Here is an 18,634-nt window from a genome sequence, read left to right on the forward strand (position 1 = left end):
ATTTAAAAACTTGTTTGTTGCATATATACCTAAAGCGTGAACTATGGGGACGACGAGTTAATCTCATCATAAAATTGAAACATACTCGTAATGAAGAAGTGAATACATCATTTGTTTTTCACTCTCACTAACACGAGAAAGCAGATTATTCTTCGATTCTTCTCTTTCTCTCTCTCTCTCTCTCTCTCTCTCTCTCTCTCTTTCTTTTGCACGTCCTTTCTATTTAATTGGATCATTAGATTGGTATTGAATGATATTTACTGTTTGCTCAATCAATAATAATGTTTATTCGAAATGGAAAAAGTTAAGATTAAGATGAAACGATCGTGAATCTTCATTTTCAATAGACTTACGGTCAATGAACTATAAAATAACCAAAAAGACGGATTTGTGGGTCGAAGATCGAGTTGATGGGTTGGCCGTTTAGAAACAGCTGTTCGTCCCGACGAAGAGCAACGTTCTTGCCATCAAAGAGCCCTTCCTTTTTCTTTCCTTTTTCTCTTCCTCTTCTATTAAAACAAAACGAATAAAAGAGCAGTCTAAAAGACTTTAATATAAATCTTTCCAAAAGAACTTTTTAAAGACCTAGCTATACCTAGTTATATTTCAAATTTGTAGATAGAAAAGAAAGAAGAAAATGAGAAAGGAGAGAATGAAATGGAGAGAATAACAAAAAGACAGTTTTCAAAAGATATCTTGGTTGTGTTTATGTATCTTGGAATCCAGTGTATATTAACGGTTAATCTAAGAAAGAAAAAAGGGAGAAAGAAGAAGTAAAAAAAAAAATTAAAAGAGAATATAACAAAATGGAATAATAGGAAAGATAGAAAAGAAAAATATATATATATATATATAGAAACAATGAAAAACTTAATAATCAACTCCTTTCGAATAATTATATCCTATTTTTCAAGTTGTTTTTCAACTTTCTATTACAGATGGAAAAGAATTATGTTGCAAATTCTAATTCTGAAATTAGATCGATGGAAAAGACCTCAGAAAGTCAGAATGCGCAGAGTGTGTGCGGCATCGTGCGAGGCGCCTTCCTGATCGCAGAGTGAAGACGAAACTCACGATGGAAACGTCAGTCGCGTGCCGGCCACCAAACCAGTCGGATGTTCCCGTTTGTTCTTCCTAATGTGGATTTAATTCACCGTGAATTTCCGCGCTCTCTATTTTTTTTGACAGGTTAATCAAGGTCGGCTCGAATGTTGAATGTATACAAACTATTGAAAAAAAATGTTCTTCGCGATCCATTGATTTGAGTATTGATAATAAAAAAGAAAAAAAAAGTGAAACTCGAAGATGTACGAAAATTGGCTTCGTTCGTGAGAAAGGACATAGGCACTCGCATATATTCTACGAAGAACTTTGAATGATTCTTCCAAAGTGATCATCCTAATAATTTATGAAGAATATTTCGTGTAAGCCAGACGTGTTAATACCGATAGCGAAAGAACGCGGTCGCGAGTAAACGAAGCATGATCGGTGGAAATTCGTCGATCGCGAAGCTGACAAATTACTGGTCGGATCGACAAGGTGGATCTGAAGTTTCGATCATTGACAACGTTTAAGGAGGACTTGTTTATCTTTTAACATTTCTTTGAGAATTCTAAAGGATCGAAGAAGATGCCGAAGAACAGTATGTGGAGACAAAGGCGAGTAGTCGTTCCTAAGAGGTAAGTAAAGACAATTTTCATCTGGTCTCTTTCTTGTATAAAGAAGATAATAATTTTTTTTTTTTTTTTTTTTTTTTTTTTTTAGAAGTAATCTAACTAAACGTTTCAGAGAATATTTAAGTAAGATGCGTAAGATTCATTCTCTATTTTTTCTTTTTTCTTTTTTTTTTTTATCCTCAGTTTCTTCATAGAAGACAAATATTATTCAGCCTCGTGCAATTTCTGTGTAAAAATCGTAAAAATCATAAATCATAAATCGTAGAAGTCATAAAAATCTTAAAAATCTTAAAAATCTTAAAAATGCTTAATTATATAGCCGGAAGAAACTTTCTATGTAAAGATTGTTGAAAGACAGAAAGGATGAAATGACCCATCGAGGAAAGCGAAAGTCGATGAGACAAATTGAGGGAATAACGATGGATTCGATCAATTTCTCGTGCGTTAATCGTATCGCGTGTAACAAGGTTATCATTAGCGAACCTCACAGTACTTTTCTGCATGCCTGATTTTTGGCGTAAACGTCGACTATCGCGAAATCACGCGACCTGTTATCGATTTTATGAGAACTTGAAGAATCAAATTTTCTTCACATTTTTTTTACACGAAAATGATAACGCGCATACCATTAAATATTCTAGTAATAATTAATAAAACGTTAAACGCGTAACATATAATATGTCGTTATAAACTTACATGATTATGAATAATATATAATCTATTTATAATATTAAAAAAGAAGAAGGAAGAGAAGTGAAAAAGATGAAGGAAGGAGGTGAAATCGGAATGCACGTTGAGTAGTAACGTCAGGCTGTTGTTTTTTTCATAACAACCAAGCCAAGTTTACAAGGCATGCGACAAGCGTGTCGGTCTACTGCATTTCGAGTTCTCTCTTCTTCCTTCTCGCGTTTGATCGCAAGACCTAGATAACTATCTCGGACTAGTCGCTATATTTCAAAGATATACAAGCGAGCACTTGTTTACCGTGCGCTCGGACTCGCGCTACAATAAAAGGAGAGCGGCAACAAGCGAGATCAACGAGACGCATCGTGTGCAACCATTGCCATCGCCATCGCCATTTACTTATTTCTTTTTCTTATATAAAATAAAAAAATCGGATCGTAGAATCTCTTTATACGAAGCGTCTCGTGTCACGGCGTATAGAGAAAGACCGGCACCGCAACTTATGCTGCATGAGAACGATCGAATGAATGGTCGAACGATCGTGTCTCTATACGTGTCTCGAAATAGAGATCAAGCTTGGCCTCTAGACAGCTATCGAACGGTATCGATGTGCTCTTGCGAAAAAGTTCTTTCTGATATCGTGTATCCGAATCGATTCCACCTTGGGTAGATATTATTAATAATAATAATAATGATAATAACGAAAAAAATATAACCAGACTCGATGTATCAAGTACTACTCTTAAAGAAAGCTTTGAGAATAAATTGCCCGCCCCATAAATTATAGTACAAGATACATTTGAATACATAATTCAATCGTGTAGGGGCATCCGTCGGCACTCACGGATCACCGAGATATTTGATCTTTGTTATTTTCAACGATGAAATGGAAATCCCTTTTCCGGAGAATCTCATCAGTTGTTCTTTAGAAGCGTCTCCGACCTTACGTGTCTATGTACTTTTGTCTCTATTCCTCTTTTATGTACGCCGTTACGGTATAGGTACGCGTACCTCCTACCTTACGGTTCCTTTCTCCCTGTGTCGTTGACACTACTCCGACCGATACCGTTCGTTTCTCGATTTCTTTTCCGGAGGATTACTTTTTTTTATACGTAACTCTTCTTCTTCATCGTTCACCCTTTGAAAATGCACTTCTCTCTTTCTCTCTCTCTCTCTCTCTCTCTCTCTCTCTCTCTCTCTCTCTCTCTCTCGGATAAAAAATTCTTTCCTTTTAAAGGCGCACGAGAAAAAAGATAATATCACTTGGAAAGGCATTTTATTAATAATACCGTCGAGGACAACGAAGTAGTCGGTAAAAGATTTGCTCGCTTTGTTTCGTTTATGGGCCAACCCTTTGCAGTATTAAAAAGGTTTTTAACAAGTTTCGCGGCATGAGACGTGACCGATGAAGATTAAATTACACGTATGAATATTGCGTGTCGCAAGTACCCAAATATATACATATATGCAAATAGGTATATCTCTGATATAATAAATATTTTGTATATAGAAAACACACATTGATTATAAGAATTTTAATAAATGATTTCTCTTATCTAGGATTATTTAGGTCTTTGTAAAAATTCGTAAATTCTTTCGATTGGTGCGTTTTAATTAATGCGATTAATTGGCACGATTATTCGTTTCCGAAGAAAAAGAAGATTTACTTATCAACTCGGAATTTAACTCGATGATTTCTAGGAGCTACGAGAAGATCCTCTCTTTCAATTACCGTACATTTGAATGTATGATAATTTTGATTGATTGCGTCGGAAACTCTGAGGATACTGATGAAGGTTACACCTTTCATCTTCTACTTGGAAAACTCAGAGAAGAAAAAAAAAGAAGAAGAATAACGCAGTTGCGCGCGCGTGCGCGCACGGGCGCGATTATCTCGGAAACGTTGACTTTGCGCCACGATTTTATAATTATTCTCGCCTTCTTCGTGCCTTTCTACTCTCGATAATGAAGCTTCGTAATAGCGTGATGTTGCGGAAACGAACGACATACATGTACATAGGTGTGTGTATGTATGTAGGCAGAGTATCACGGTCCACGTTTTTTTTCTCTTTTTTCTTTTTTTTCCTTTCCTTTTCTTTCTTTTCCTTTCTTTTCTCTTATCGTACACTTTACCGTTATAATAAAATAGTATTCTCTATCGAATGAGTAGTACCTATTAAGGGACTTGAAAGTCAATTCGCAATAACGTTAATGATACGGCAGAGAAAGATGAACTTTCGAATTTTTCGTGGTCGATACGTCGCGGTCGTCTCAACGACGGAGCCTTTAGATCTGAATTTCATAGAAGAAAAACTTTCATACTTTGTTCGTACTACGTAGATATGTATCGTAGATAAACCACAATGTTTTTCGATAAGTACAATTTAAAAGTAGCTTTCCCATTCTGTTTCTCGTTGATATCTTCCTTTCATCGAAATACATCCAGAAAAATAATTTTCGATTATATTAAAATATATTTATGCTCATGTGTGCCCAAAAGAAGAGTTCGCGCATTAAAATAAGTAGAACGATCGCGTTTAATTTCACCCTTCCCTTCTCACCGATTTTTTTCGTTACTCGTTATCGATCCTATTACGTGTCGCGTGCGACATCGAACAAAAATAATATTTTCATCACGCATTGGACAAGTACCTTTTACATCTTAGGAACATAATAAATAGTATCTCGCAAAAGTATCTTGTAATTTGCCACAGACCGCCAAGTTTCTCAAGTACGTTCCTAGATATACATATGTATGTATGTGTATACCTGATGTGCATAATAATATATTAACAGAGGAAGATACTTAAAGAATTTTATAGTCGACATGCTCAAGAAATCGCGTACACTTATTTATATTTGTATAGCTCCGTTAAAAATCAAAATATAAAATGTTACTTGTTCACTGTTTTCTTCTGATTGCAGAACTATCGAGCTTATCGCCCTGGTGGCTATCTCCTGTACGCTTTTCCTTTTTTTACACACAAGAGAGCTCCACTCGCGTCTTCGAAAAATGGAGGTACGTTTGCAGCCGGCCGAGGATGAGCTTTTCTCGGGTAAACAAATATCTTCTGGTAAGTATTTTTCTAAGATTCAAGTATTAGATATTCGCGTGCGTTGATATATTCAATTGATATCGAATCGGCCGGAGAAAAACAAGTGAATGTTCTAAAACTAGCGATTATGAATCGTGCAACGACAGTCGCGCAACGTGGCCGTGTCTCTACAGACGATGCCGACGCGCCGTTCTCCAGTCTCGATGAATAGTGGTAAGCGCGCGAGTTCCAGCTTAGGGAAGGTCAAGGTGTGAGAGTGAACGTACGAAGGACTCGACAAGTTCAAGAGACGCGAGCCTTTTTATTGCGTGCTTTTTCGTTCGTTCTGCTTATTTTTTTCTTTTTTTTTTTTTTATTATTTCGTAAAAACGAAAGACAAAAAGGAGAAAGTAGTCGAACTAGAACTAAGATAGCGTTAATCCGTAATATCCGCCTTTCCAGTTATGCAAGTAAACGATATAGATATTATTATCGTTTATAGTTGATCGATCGATCGAACTTAGAATTAACGCATCCGTTATATCCACTTAAAATGACATTATCTATTTTTAGTTATTAAACAAGGATATTACAAAGGAGGAAAAGCTTTTTTCCGTTTCCGACATATGCTACTTTTCGATTGTGATATCGATCGCTAGACGACTGTCACGTTTTTTTCGTTTTTTTTGTCTTTTTCACATAGCGTGATATGTCGTCAAACCAGTTTAGCTAACTCCTTCCGCGACTCCTTCGTGACTCCGTGGGAAGAGTCCCGTGTTGAATTTATTAGCAGATTACGTGGCATTTTATTAACATAACGCATAACTCTCTAGCATGTATCTAACAAATTAAACTTAATCGTCAACTTTGTGCCAATTCTCCCCTTGAGTGAAAATAGAACGTTTATTTGGAACAGTAAATTCTGTCATTTATTCCGCATACTCTTAACTATATATGTATATATTATACGTAGATATATCTATTTAAGTATGACGATGGTGAAAGTAACGAGTTTGCTATGAATTAAAAGAGAGAGAGAGAGAAAAAAAAAACAGGCATCCACCACACCCACAATATACTTACCTGTATCTATCTTCAATACATATATACATACATACATACATCTGTATTTATATAGTAAGTATGATGCGTCCGTGAGTACGGGTATGAGTATAAGTATGGGTACGGGTAAGCGAACCCGTGTATGCCTGTTGGATGTCTCTTTCTAAAAGGAAAGGCTTTCACAGGAAATGTTTCACGATCAATAAACGCATCTTTCGGCTCTTCCGCACCTGGTTTAAACGATATTCGATCAGAAAGTGGGTATTCATCATAACCGTCACGTTCTCTTTACGATGATACACGTTCCTTCCTTGAGAATGCTTTTCCTCGAATCGGAATAAAATTCCGATCTCACCTGGTTAGCTCCTCAGATCGATGCAATTAATAATATCGCGAATGCAAATCGTTCTTTTGCCGTTCTCCTAGGTAGGTATTAGTGGCGTTACAGTTAGAGCAAAAACGTTCGGCCTCTATTTATGACCGCGACTACCGATAGCTCGCCGTTTTAATTAGCAATTAAATACGCTTCGTTATATGCTATTACGTTGAGATTCTACCTTGGTTTCTGCACGTTCAACCGACCTAGTATCGGGATCGCTATTGTCTTGCCATCTAATTCTTTATTGTAATTCAAAATTGGTTGCTTCTTCCGATTTAATTATTAGCGTACGATAGAACCTTCATCTTTGTACCTCATTGTAAAACTTTGAGAGAATGTAATAGAAATTTAAACACTTAATATTTATTTTATTACAGGTATAAGTGCGTCTTTTAGAGTTCACGTTGAATATTATCCATTTATATATTTCGATGATAAACCGGCTAAGATTTTACGGATCTAACGGCAAATACCTTATCGAAAATCTTTTATTGCATGGAAATTATGAAATTGGAACAAATCTGATACGTTAAGATTTTAACCTACTTATTCACAGAGAAATTGATACCACTTGTGTGATACTTGTTGTAATATATATATAACATATTTGTATTCGAAACATTATCCGAAGTATAAATTAAAGTAATCCTTTTATTGAGTCGTTTGACTATGCGCGTGATTTCGAACAGATCAAAGGGAAGATCGAACGATTCAACGATGTGTTAGTATCTTAGGATATAACAGAGTGAAACATCCGGCTTTCGATTGGATGATCTATGGTCATTTCGGTTCGAAGAAAGAATTGCAAATTTTGTTCTATATGCCAAACACCGAGCGTGACTCTCGTGCCTACTATACCTTATAAAAAAATATACATATATTATATATATATATATATATATATATATATATATATATATATATATATTATCTGTCTAATCTAGAGAATTCACTTTAATACGATAGGTAAATAAATTAGATAAGATACTTTAACATTTTCTTTAAAGACATAAAAAGAAAAATTTTGATAGAAATTCTTTACCAACGTTTAAGAAATTTTTCCGCAATTTGGCCCGTTCGCCAACGCGCATGATTTGATCTGTTCGAAATCACGCGCGTAGCCGAACGACTCAATAAAAGGATTACTTTAATTTACACTTCGGATAATGTTTCGAATACAAATATGTTATATATATTATAACAAGTATCACATAAGTGGTATCAATTTCGTTCGACTACGCGCGTGATTTCGAACAGATTAAAGTGAGGATCGAACGATTTAACAATGTATTAGTATCTTAGGATATAGCAGAGTAAAACATCCGGCTTTCGATTGGATGATCTATGGTCATTTCGATTCGAAGAAAGAATTGCAAATTTTGTTCTATATGCCAAACACCGAGCGTGACTCTCGTGCCTACTATACCTTATAAAAAAATATACATATATTATATATATATATATATTATCTGTCTAATCTAGAGAATTCACTTTAATACGATAGGTAAATAAATTAGATAAGATACTTTAACATTTTCTTTAAAGACATAAAAAGAAAAATTTTGATAGAAATTCTTTACCAACGTTTAAGAAATTTTTGATTTCCGCAATTTGGCCCGTTCGCCAAGTTCTTAATGCAACCTCAGCGAAGCTTTCCTTTTTGTCCGTAATTTGTAATCGTAAAGGATCGTAAAATGTAGGTTACGGTGACGGAGCACGAAAGCCAACTCTTCCGAGAGAACTTGAAGACCAATGATCGTTAGAAAAGTTTCCTTAAAGAATTTGAAAATACAAGTGTAGCCGTATAAGATTAAACTCGCGAGAATCGATTATTAATTTAATTTCTCTTTTTTTCTTTTTCTTTTTCTTCCGAAAAAAGTTCGCCCGAATAATCGACGAAGATGTTTGCTTTTCATTCGATTGGAAAGGCGGAAATCTTTCGTGAAATAAATCGATCAAAATTCTCTTGGTTCAACTTTTGAGAAAGGTCATAAAGTTATGCGCACGTGCACAAGTTCATCGAGAACAATTAAACATAAGACACTGTCTCTGTTTACGAGAAAGTATCAGTGTCATCAGTTGTAAGTAATACGCGCGCGCGCATGCACGCAAGGACCGTTTCTACGGACACGTCGCTTTCACGACTTCTGGGTCAGTAGGGCTCTCTCTCTCTCTTTCTCTCTCTTTCTCTCTACTAAAAAGAGAGTAAAAGGTCGTCGGTCCAGTCGACACGCGTGCAGCAGCATGCACGCCCGTTACCTTTTTCGATCGACTCGCTTTGATTCCAACTCTACTACCTATCATCGTATCTTTTCAATGCGATCGTGTTATTAATCGTTCACTATACTCGTTCAAGTTAATTCTTTCCTAAATGATGTAATTATTTTTAATTTAAATTCATCTTTTGCGTGCATCATATTGTAAGATCTAACATAGTTAAATCTTATATCTCGATATATTGTAACGATTGCGAAACGTTAGAGAGATTCGATTGAAAATCATCAAACCGATTTATGTACATTTATTAATAAGAATTAGAAATATCTAATTACATGAACTATTATAGCATCGAATTTGAACATCTCCACGTACCATCTCTAATTACGAGCACAATACGTTCATTTTATCGTTCCATCTATACGATCGTATAAATTCAAATGGACATCCAGCTTTCGATTTTGAAATCCTTTCACTGAAATTAACACAAATTCTATCGTTTATTATCGTTTGTCGGTCAAATGGAATTTCGACAATTCGATTCAATTCGATTCGCTTTAAATTATACCTATCCGTATATATATTAGCGATTCATTTAAGATTAAAATGAAATTCACTAAAATTAATTTCTCTCATTTGCATCGTCAAATCCATTCGCTTATCTCATTTCTTATTCTACGAGCGAGAAAGAGATTAAACTCAAAAGTCAGAAGATAATTCCCGATATGCGACTTACATTACGAGGAGAATCCCAAGTAATTAGATAGCCGTAGTTCCTTTCTACGATTCCGTGCACGATTATGACTGGAATGGTCAGCACGAATCTCGGCCAAGATCAACGATATACGAACCTTACGGGGAATAGTCCGGCTTAAGCTAGCTTCTTTTAAAGGCAAACACCTTCTTAACGGACGTACACGTACAATCTATGGTGTAGGTACATACGAGTATATGCGTATATAGATTTTCATTCGCGTCGTTTAAAACTCCGGCAAAGGAAATGCTGACCATTCCGCGACTACTTGAAATTGTAAATATCTTTCTCTCCCTTCTTGTTCATCCGTTACATTGTTTCATGTAATATCGTAAATGGAACAAACTAGTAAATGGAAAAAATTCTTCCTCTCTCTCTCTCTCTCTCTTTCTCTCTCGAATCATTAAATTAGGGAAAGGATCGATTACGCCATATATTTTGTCTGAATATAAATCAGGGAAGAAGGTGAAAGAAAGTTTGGACTTGTATTTTGACGCAATAAAAAAAATAAAATAAAATAAATGTAGGAGAGATAATATCTCAAAGCTAAATCGGTCGTGCATATCATTACGAGATTTCAGAAATAATAATCGCGAACTGAAGAGGGAATTGAAGAGCAACCATGCAAATCTTGATCACCTAGAAAGTTACCAACTTGGTTGCTCTATAGGAATATAATGGAAAGGAAAAAAGATGAGAGGAAAAAAATACCAATTGCTTCGGGGCAATAAGTATTTTTCAATCTTCTCTCTCTCTCTCTCTCTCTCTCTCTCTCTCTCTCTCTCTCTCTCTTTCTCCCTGATTGCTCGCTGTCACTCCCTTTCTCCGGCGATTCCTCTTTCTTTTTTATTTCAACTTTATTGAACGATGATCTCTCGTTCGTCGTTCTTCTTGTCGATATTGAGCGATGTCAGAAAAGTGGACGATGCATTTCTTAACGATCTGATGTTTCTTTGCTTTCAGAAGGAGTTCAAACGGAATCTACATCGAGCGGGAACGATCATTATTCGAGCTTACAACGCGTTACACAGAAGGTAATATTTTATTTAAATTATGAAAGAAAGAAAGAAAGAAAAAAAGAAAGAAAAAAAAGAAGAAAGAAGAATCCTGTCTACTTTTTAATCGGAATAATAATCGTGTTCCGTAACGCGAGTTCGGTCGTTTCGTGCATAACTCATCTTTCTTTTTTTTCGCTTCTTTTCCTTACTCGAATAAAATCATCTGATAGTTTGGACTCATTCGATAGGTACAATTCATTAAACTTTTTTTAATGTAAATAGTATCAGGGGTTAACGGGAAATGTTCTCCTATAAAAATATTATTGGATGCATTCGATCGAATAGATGATATACATCGCCGAATAATTCGATGCGACCCATATTTCAATTCATTGTACTCGTAAAACATTCGACCAATTATGCCCTTTTTTTTTTAATTTGTCTCGGCTCATTCCTATTGTATATCTTGAAAAGAAAACGAATGCTAATAGAAAAAAATAAGGATTATCCTTGAGGAAGGTCGAGGTAAATGAGATAGGAAAGACTTAGAATTATTTCGAAAGTTGGCATAGCTAATCGTCTAGACTTCTAGAGTTCGTTAGAGATCGTTGTTAAGACACATCTACGACTATAATTATCGGCCGTAGCTGGTTTTCGCATGCTTGAGACTTTAGCAAAAAAGTAGGTAATAAGTAGAGCACAACGATGGCCGTGGACCAAGAAGTCTCTCAGAGGTATAATACTTGATACTTAACGAGTAATACTTTTGTTTCTTTTGTTTAGAATTTTAAAATGTCCGTAAGAAGATATCGCATTCGGTATGTAGAAAAATTTTCAACAACGGTTAATTCTTCGTATTTGATGAAACGTAATGAATCGTAAGTATATTTTCATTGGTCATGTACTTGAAATTGTCAAGAGTATCTCTTTCTCTTCGAAATAAAGTTAAGGTTAGATAAAAGATGTGGCTCTAACGTAAAGTAGCCATGACGCTCGAAAATCATTTACGATAATTTACGGTGAAAGCGATCGAGAGGAGGTAGTAGCTGCTCTGCTAGACACCGTCTCGAAATACAAAATCGTCGTTCACTCCATTTTACTCGCGCTGCACTATTCATCGTACGAGTAGATTCGCACCGTAATCGGAAATAATTCATTCGCTCGGGATTCTCTCGCTGTGAGAAAAATTTCTCGACTTGTAAGAAATTCATACAAGTTTACATTTATACCTTTCAATGGAATAATTCTTTCTAATAAAATGAACGTATACCTTTCTATACTTTTTACAAAGATACACTTTCGATCGAGCAACCAAGACCGAGGATCGAGGAGCGAATAGCAACAACCATGATTGATCTATCGGGTCACAATTAATTAGAAAGTTATTATGGTTCGATACGCGAAAGTAACTGCTCATTTTAAAAAGAGATATATGTACTTGTAAGAACTAATCAGAAATTATATATCTGGAAAATATTATCAAATTAACCGGAATGACCAATAATCAATGAAAATCTAACGTCTCATCTCGCAAAGAATATTTTTATTTGGACGAACTAAAGACCTTTAGGATATCACTCAAGAAATTCCAAAATAGATACGCCATTAGGTATTACGTAATAAGATTTTTAATAAGATTTAAATAGAGTATCACGTGTCGCATATCGGCCTGTATAAAAGGTACGCGACGTACCATGCAACGAGATTGACGTGTAACCACGATGACGATACGGTCCGATTAATGACGCAATTTGCCTTGAGAATTGCCTTCTAATTGCGTCTCAATTTTCACCAGAGATCTTCGCTATCGTTTAGAATTTTTTTTCCGTTTCTACGAGTTTCTTCTATGATCGCGATATCGCGCTGCATTCAGTTAGTTCGAAAGAATGACTTGAGAATTTTCGAATGATAGCAAATATGTGTACCTGGTAAAACGCAACTAACGTAAGACACGCATCGAGAATGTACTTCCTTATGATCGGCATCGAGTACGTTGACCGATCGGTAAGACTGCCAGATGCTTCGGACTCTTCAGGAAGTGACTGCATACTGTGTTGTTACTCGTTTCTGGATTTACCAGAAATGGACTCAGTCTTCTTTATCTTTCTCTTTCTCTTTCTTTTTTTTATCCAAGTTGAAAGAGCTTTGCGAGTTCGTTCTGCCGCATCGTGATCGCACACCTACATGTAAGTTATGTATACCATACGAATATATTGTTATAGTATCGTATTGTATCTATTAACAAAAATCAAATCCGACTTAATCGTAATACTATTATCGAATTAAATGACGTTTAACTTTTCAGAATAAGGGGATAAAAAGTAATATTTCTGAGAAACATTAGACAGAGATGATATATGACGGACAAAGTGATGCCTCATAGATTTTCTTCTTTCCAAAGTCGTTCCTGAAACTGAATTGTTTCACGTGACTGAAAGTACTCGACTCTTATCGGATTATCGTTTTAACATCAACAAACGTGTTTCCTTCAAAGAGCGAAGATTAATTCGTATTTTCGTAACCCCCTTTCTCTTGCACTCTCCTTAAGTAATCCTACGCATTCGCTTGTAAAGCTGATAGAATGCAAAATCAATCAAGTGAAACAAAAGAAATTTTCATGAAACGACATACCGATGTGAACAAAAAAAAATAAAAAAAAAAGAAACAACAAGAAAAAAAAAAGAAAGGAAAACGATACATTAGCATAAATGAATTATCGTGCTTTGCGATTACTTTCAAATTTCATTTCTCAAGCTACGAATAGAAAGTCGAAGAAACAATGTTTCTCGATTTAAGAAAGTTTGTTATTTTCAGTACGAACAAGCAGATCTTCTCGATGTCGATGGGCTGAACAACACAAAGAAAGCTGATAGATTGGTGCTTTTCTTTAATCGTGTACCAAAAGTTGGCTCCCAGACGTTCATGGAACTATTAAGAAGGCTTTCCATGAGGAATGGTTTTTCTTTCAACAGAGATCGCGTTCAAAGAGTCGAAACAATACGTCTCGCCCCGATCGAACAGGTATGACGCCTTTGTACCAGCAATTCCACTCGATTACCACGAATCCTTTCAAGTGAATAGTAATTGTTAGTAATTGATTGAACGGTACGTGCTTGCATAGATGAAAGATAGATAGATAGATAGATAGATAGATAGATAGAGAGAGAGAGAGAGAGAGAGAGAGAGAGAGAGAGAGAGAGAGAGAAAGAGAGAGCGAGGAAAAGGGAAGAAGGAGAGAGAGAGAGAGGGATGCTTTGAAAAAATAATAATAGTGCAAGCATTGATCGACAATAACGCGTTTGCATCTTTTATTTTCATAGCTTCAACTTGCCAGGATGGTCAGCAGTTACTCGGAACCATCGGTTTATGTGAAACACGTGTGCTTCACGAATTTCACCAAGTGAGTCAATGATGAACGAAAAGAAATATTCGTTTAAATGTTTCGACAAAAGATTTGACCTAACATTTGCCCCTCCCCTTTTTTTCCGTAGATTCAATTTACCGGAACCAATTTACATAAACGTAGTTCGAGATCCAGTGGAGAGGGTTATATCTTGGTATTACTACGTTAGAGCACCCTGGTATTACGTCGAGAGGAAGCAAATTTTCCCCGATTTACCCTTGCCCGATCCGAATTGGCTGAAGAAAGACTTTGAGACGTGTGTATTGAAGGGTGACCGCGAGTGCCGCTATCTGAAAGGAGAAATACACGAGGGTATCGGTGATCATCGTAGACAGACACTTTTCTTTTGCGGACACAGTGAAAAGTGCACGTGAGTCTTCGAAACAATTCATACGAATGAGAGAGTAAAGGCGGGTTCATAATGCATATATAAATATAAAATATTATACGTTCTTTTCCACGTTACTCTTGTTATGCTTGCTTCTTTTCAAAGCCATAATAATGGATTTGCCATTTAAAGTCCTTTCAACACGGTGGGAGCCTTAGAACGTGCCAAGCTCGCAGTCGAGAAACATTATGCGGTCGTTGGTGTCCTTGAAGATGTGAACACTACCCTTACTGTCCTGGAGAATTACATACCTCGATTTTTCCGAGGTGCCGCTCAAGTCTATCATGGTATATAATATAACGAGTTATACTTGATTTAACCCTAGTTGTGCACATTCCAAAATAATTTCAAGTTGTGCATATGGGGTAAGCTACATCCCAGGCATTTTGAGCAGCCATCGTTTATACAGAATGAATAATTTTTACTACAAAAAATACTGTATATTTTTTGAAGCTTCGAAAGTAATTATCAGTAGATTTAAAAATGGATTCCTAATTCTGTTATTATAAAAAAAAAATTCATGAGTCACGCAATGCGCAAATTGTTTTAATTGAGCGCAAAATTGATCTGGAGTGTTTTACACCCCATAGGCACAACTAGGGTTAATTATATTTTCATATCTTTTAAATATATATATATATATATATATTTATATTTATATACATATATATACATATATATACATATATATACATATATATATACATATATATATAGATACACATATATATACAAGTGCTTCTTTTTTAGATCAAACGAACGCTTTCACAAGCATCAACCGAAATTTCTTTAAGCCACCGGTGAGCGAAGAAGTAAAGGATATCGTCCGTAGAAATTTTACCCGCGAGGTCGAATTTTATCAATTCTGCAAGCAACGACTGTACAGACAATTGAGAGCGTTAAAATTGACCAACGCTGATTTCACAATGAATAATCGCTTATAAGGAAGAGAACAAGACTATTCTTTCTTTTTTCTCTTGAAAAATATTCTCACCAATGAGGGATGACAACAGGATCGATTCAGTTTCTTTCTTTATTTTTAAGAAAAGACAAACAAACTCCTGGTAAATCAGAAATGATATTTACGAATGCCAGCCATATGCGTAAATACCTTTTTTTTTTTTTCTTTTTATAATATATATGTATATAACTATTTTTCTGTTCCGTGATTATATCTCGTTGTCGTTTTACTTACAATTTGTCTTATTCGATTTGTCCAACTTTTCACTCCTCTCGAATCTCGAATATTTTCGAGTCGTGAGTGTATGGTTGTGCAAATGTGTGCATGTGTGTGTGGAACAAGTAATGCATATTTATTAGAACTTGCCGTAAGAGTTCGTGAAAGGCTTGCTTGATACCTCGATTTCCACTAATAAGATCTCGACGTGAATTCGCTTAAGATTTGTTATCGCATAAATCTTATTGTTAGAAAATGTTTCCTAATTGACACCTTCATCGACTACAACAATTGTTCACGGTGAATTTGTCAAAGACTGACAAAGAGAAATTATCGTATCATGGATTTGTAACGATTAGCTGGACGTTCCAAAACATTACAGGGTAACTCTTGATGATTTATTGAGAAATGATTATAAACGACATTTGTACTATCACTAATTACCTTCTCTCTCTCTCTCTCTCGCTCTCTCTCTCTCTCTCTCTCTCTCTTTTTTTTATAATAAATGCCTGCCATTTTAAAAACTCATTCATTTCAAACATTTCGTTAATATTTCCTAAACAAAAACATTTACAAAGTAAAAGGATGGACAAGCCTTTTTTAAGAAACTAACATGAAATAAAAATCAAAAAACTATAAATCGTATATCTATTATTGTATTAATAATAGCACATAGTACAACGATACAGAATACAGATATACACATATATATATTTATATATATATATATATATATATGTATATTTATATATGTATATATATATATATATATATATATATATATATATATACATGTATGTATGTATATATGTATGGTAAATATACGTATATTATTCATTTTAATCAGGGATAATGTTCTTTCTTATCAGCGTTCGTACATAAAAATCCCTGTCGTGTACACATCTTTAATATCTTTAATATAACGTTATAATTCCCCAGGCATATTATAAGTTTTTTAAGGATTCAATAACGGTCAGAATAGGATCGTTTTGTCAAATGTTTGTGTAAAAAGAAATAAATAAATAAAAATCGTTGATCGATTTTTTGATGTTTGAAACGAAAAGTATGTATCTATAAGAGTAAAGATATCTCAAGGGGAAGAATAAGTATTTTATTAATGTATCAATTTTCCATCAAAATTATACAAAAATAGTACACTTTACGATAGTAGCAACGTAAAGTTTGATATGCGTATAAGTTGAAAATAATGATCGAAAATAACAAAGTGAAGAATATATATATATACATATATATATATATATATATATATATATATACATATATATATATATATATATATATATATATATACTATAATTTGAAAAAATCTATCGACACTAGTCGTAACAAATATATCGTTTAAAAATTTCATTTTTCTGAATTCGAGTGTAGTGAGAAGTCGTGTATCTTGTAAAATTATCTGAAGGTAGTACGTGCGCTCGATTTATGCTTGACTCAAAAATATACATCCTTTCTTGTAAAACATTACGGAGGACAGAGTGCAGAATCAGTCTTGGCTAGGTTATTTTTTCATGGTATCGTACGAAGAGATCTTTCTTAAAAAAAGTCTCTCTTGAGAAGCGCATTTGTTAATAGATATAAGTAATATATATTTCTTACAGTAGTAACACGTTAAATAGATTTAACGCGATGAAACGCGTTACGGTAACGATTAAATATATACATTTATATTTGCCTATATATATATATATTTACGATAGTGAGTTAACAATAATATTTTTTCCCCCGATAATTATTAATTTTCTTACGAACAATAACGCTTGTTTCTACATACTTATATAAAATTTCAATTAGGATCTTCTTAAACGACATCGAAACACACGAATCGCAATCGATAAAAATTAATTAGACATTTTAACAATATTTTTATAATACACGAATTCCGATATTATCCTCTCGTTTGTGTAGCCTGTGGTCGAATATATACGGATAAAAATATCTGACGAGAAAATAAAAGTGCTAAAAAACTCAGTCTACCGATGGAAGAGTAATTATAATCAGTATGGATAAAATATTCATTAAAATTGATAAAATTAGATAATTAACATCAAGACAGGATACGCATAAAAGATAAATCAAAGATTAATCCCTCTCTTTTGACTTTCGAATTCTCCGTTTGACTTTTTCGTCTAAGGATTTCAAATCGATCACAGCCAGAAATTGTTTCAACATGTTATTCTTCCTTTTTCACTTTTCTTTTCTTTGTTATTGTAGGAAAAAAAATGACAGACGGCAATCAGTTGTAAATATTCAAACGAAATAGATAAGAACGAAAGGAAAGAAACGAAAAGAAAAGAAAAGAAAAGAAAAAAATATTTGTTAAAAGATTAAGCGAGCAAATAGGATTCGAGTCTTATTTTCAAAGATTTGTAAAATTCGTTAGTTTAAAAGTAAAATTGTTTGGCGAATTTTTTAACGAATAATTCTCGAACCTTCCAGACGAAAACTCACGGCTCTATGGACTAGAGGTACGACAGATGCGCTTACACGTGTAAATACGGATATAAAAATATGCTATATTATTATAATCTACAATCTTATCTCTCCTAGACTCATACGCAGAAACACTTTTTATTATCTTCTTCTCCTCCTCGCCGTTCTTTTTTGTGTTTTCTTTCTTTCTTTTCTTCTTTCTTATTATTGTTGTTGCTGTTGTTGTTGTTGTTGTTGTTGTTATTAGTCGTAATAATAATAGTAGCAGTATTAGTAGTAGTAGTAATAGTAGTAATAGTAATAATAGTAGTAATAGTAATAGTAAAAGTAGTAGCAGTAGTAATAGTAGTAGTAGTAGTAGTAGTAGTAGTAGTAGTAGTAATAGTAGTAGTAGTAGTAGTAGTAGT

At 34.5% G+C, this 18,634-nt stretch overlaps 1 protein-coding gene across 3 annotated transcripts; it reads left to right on the forward strand.

Annotated features, from left to right (window-relative positions):
• The first annotated feature begins 919 nt into the window (after positions 1 to 919).
• On the forward strand, positions 920 to 18,343 carry LOC124431252 (heparan sulfate 2-O-sulfotransferase pipe). 3 transcript variants are annotated; one of them, XM_046978910.1, is made up of 8 exons: positions 920 to 1,679; positions 5,286 to 5,434; positions 10,774 to 10,841; positions 13,620 to 13,826; positions 14,126 to 14,205; positions 14,297 to 14,578; positions 14,729 to 14,883; positions 15,347 to 18,343. In XM_046978910.1, the coding sequence occupies exons 1-8, from the start codon at positions 1,630 to 1,632 to the stop codon at positions 15,538 to 15,540; spliced, it is 1,185 nt and encodes a 394-aa protein (XP_046834866.1). In that variant the 5' UTR covers positions 920 to 1,629; the 3' UTR covers positions 15,541 to 18,343. The 3 variants fall into 3 exon arrangements, with proteins under 3 accessions (XP_046834866.1, XP_046834869.1, XP_046834865.1); XM_046978913.1 differs by having other exon boundaries at positions 921 to 1,658; positions 10,771 to 10,841; XM_046978909.1 differs by having other exon boundaries at positions 922 to 1,679; positions 10,771 to 10,841.
• The last annotated feature ends 291 nt before the right edge of the window (positions 18,344 to 18,634 follow it).

The sequence above is a fragment of the Vespa crabro genome, chromosome 20, assembly GCF_910589235.1.
Source record: "Vespa crabro chromosome 20, iyVesCrab1.2, whole genome shotgun sequence".
Lineage (NCBI taxonomy): Eukaryota > Metazoa > Arthropoda > Insecta > Hymenoptera > Vespidae > Vespa > Vespa crabro.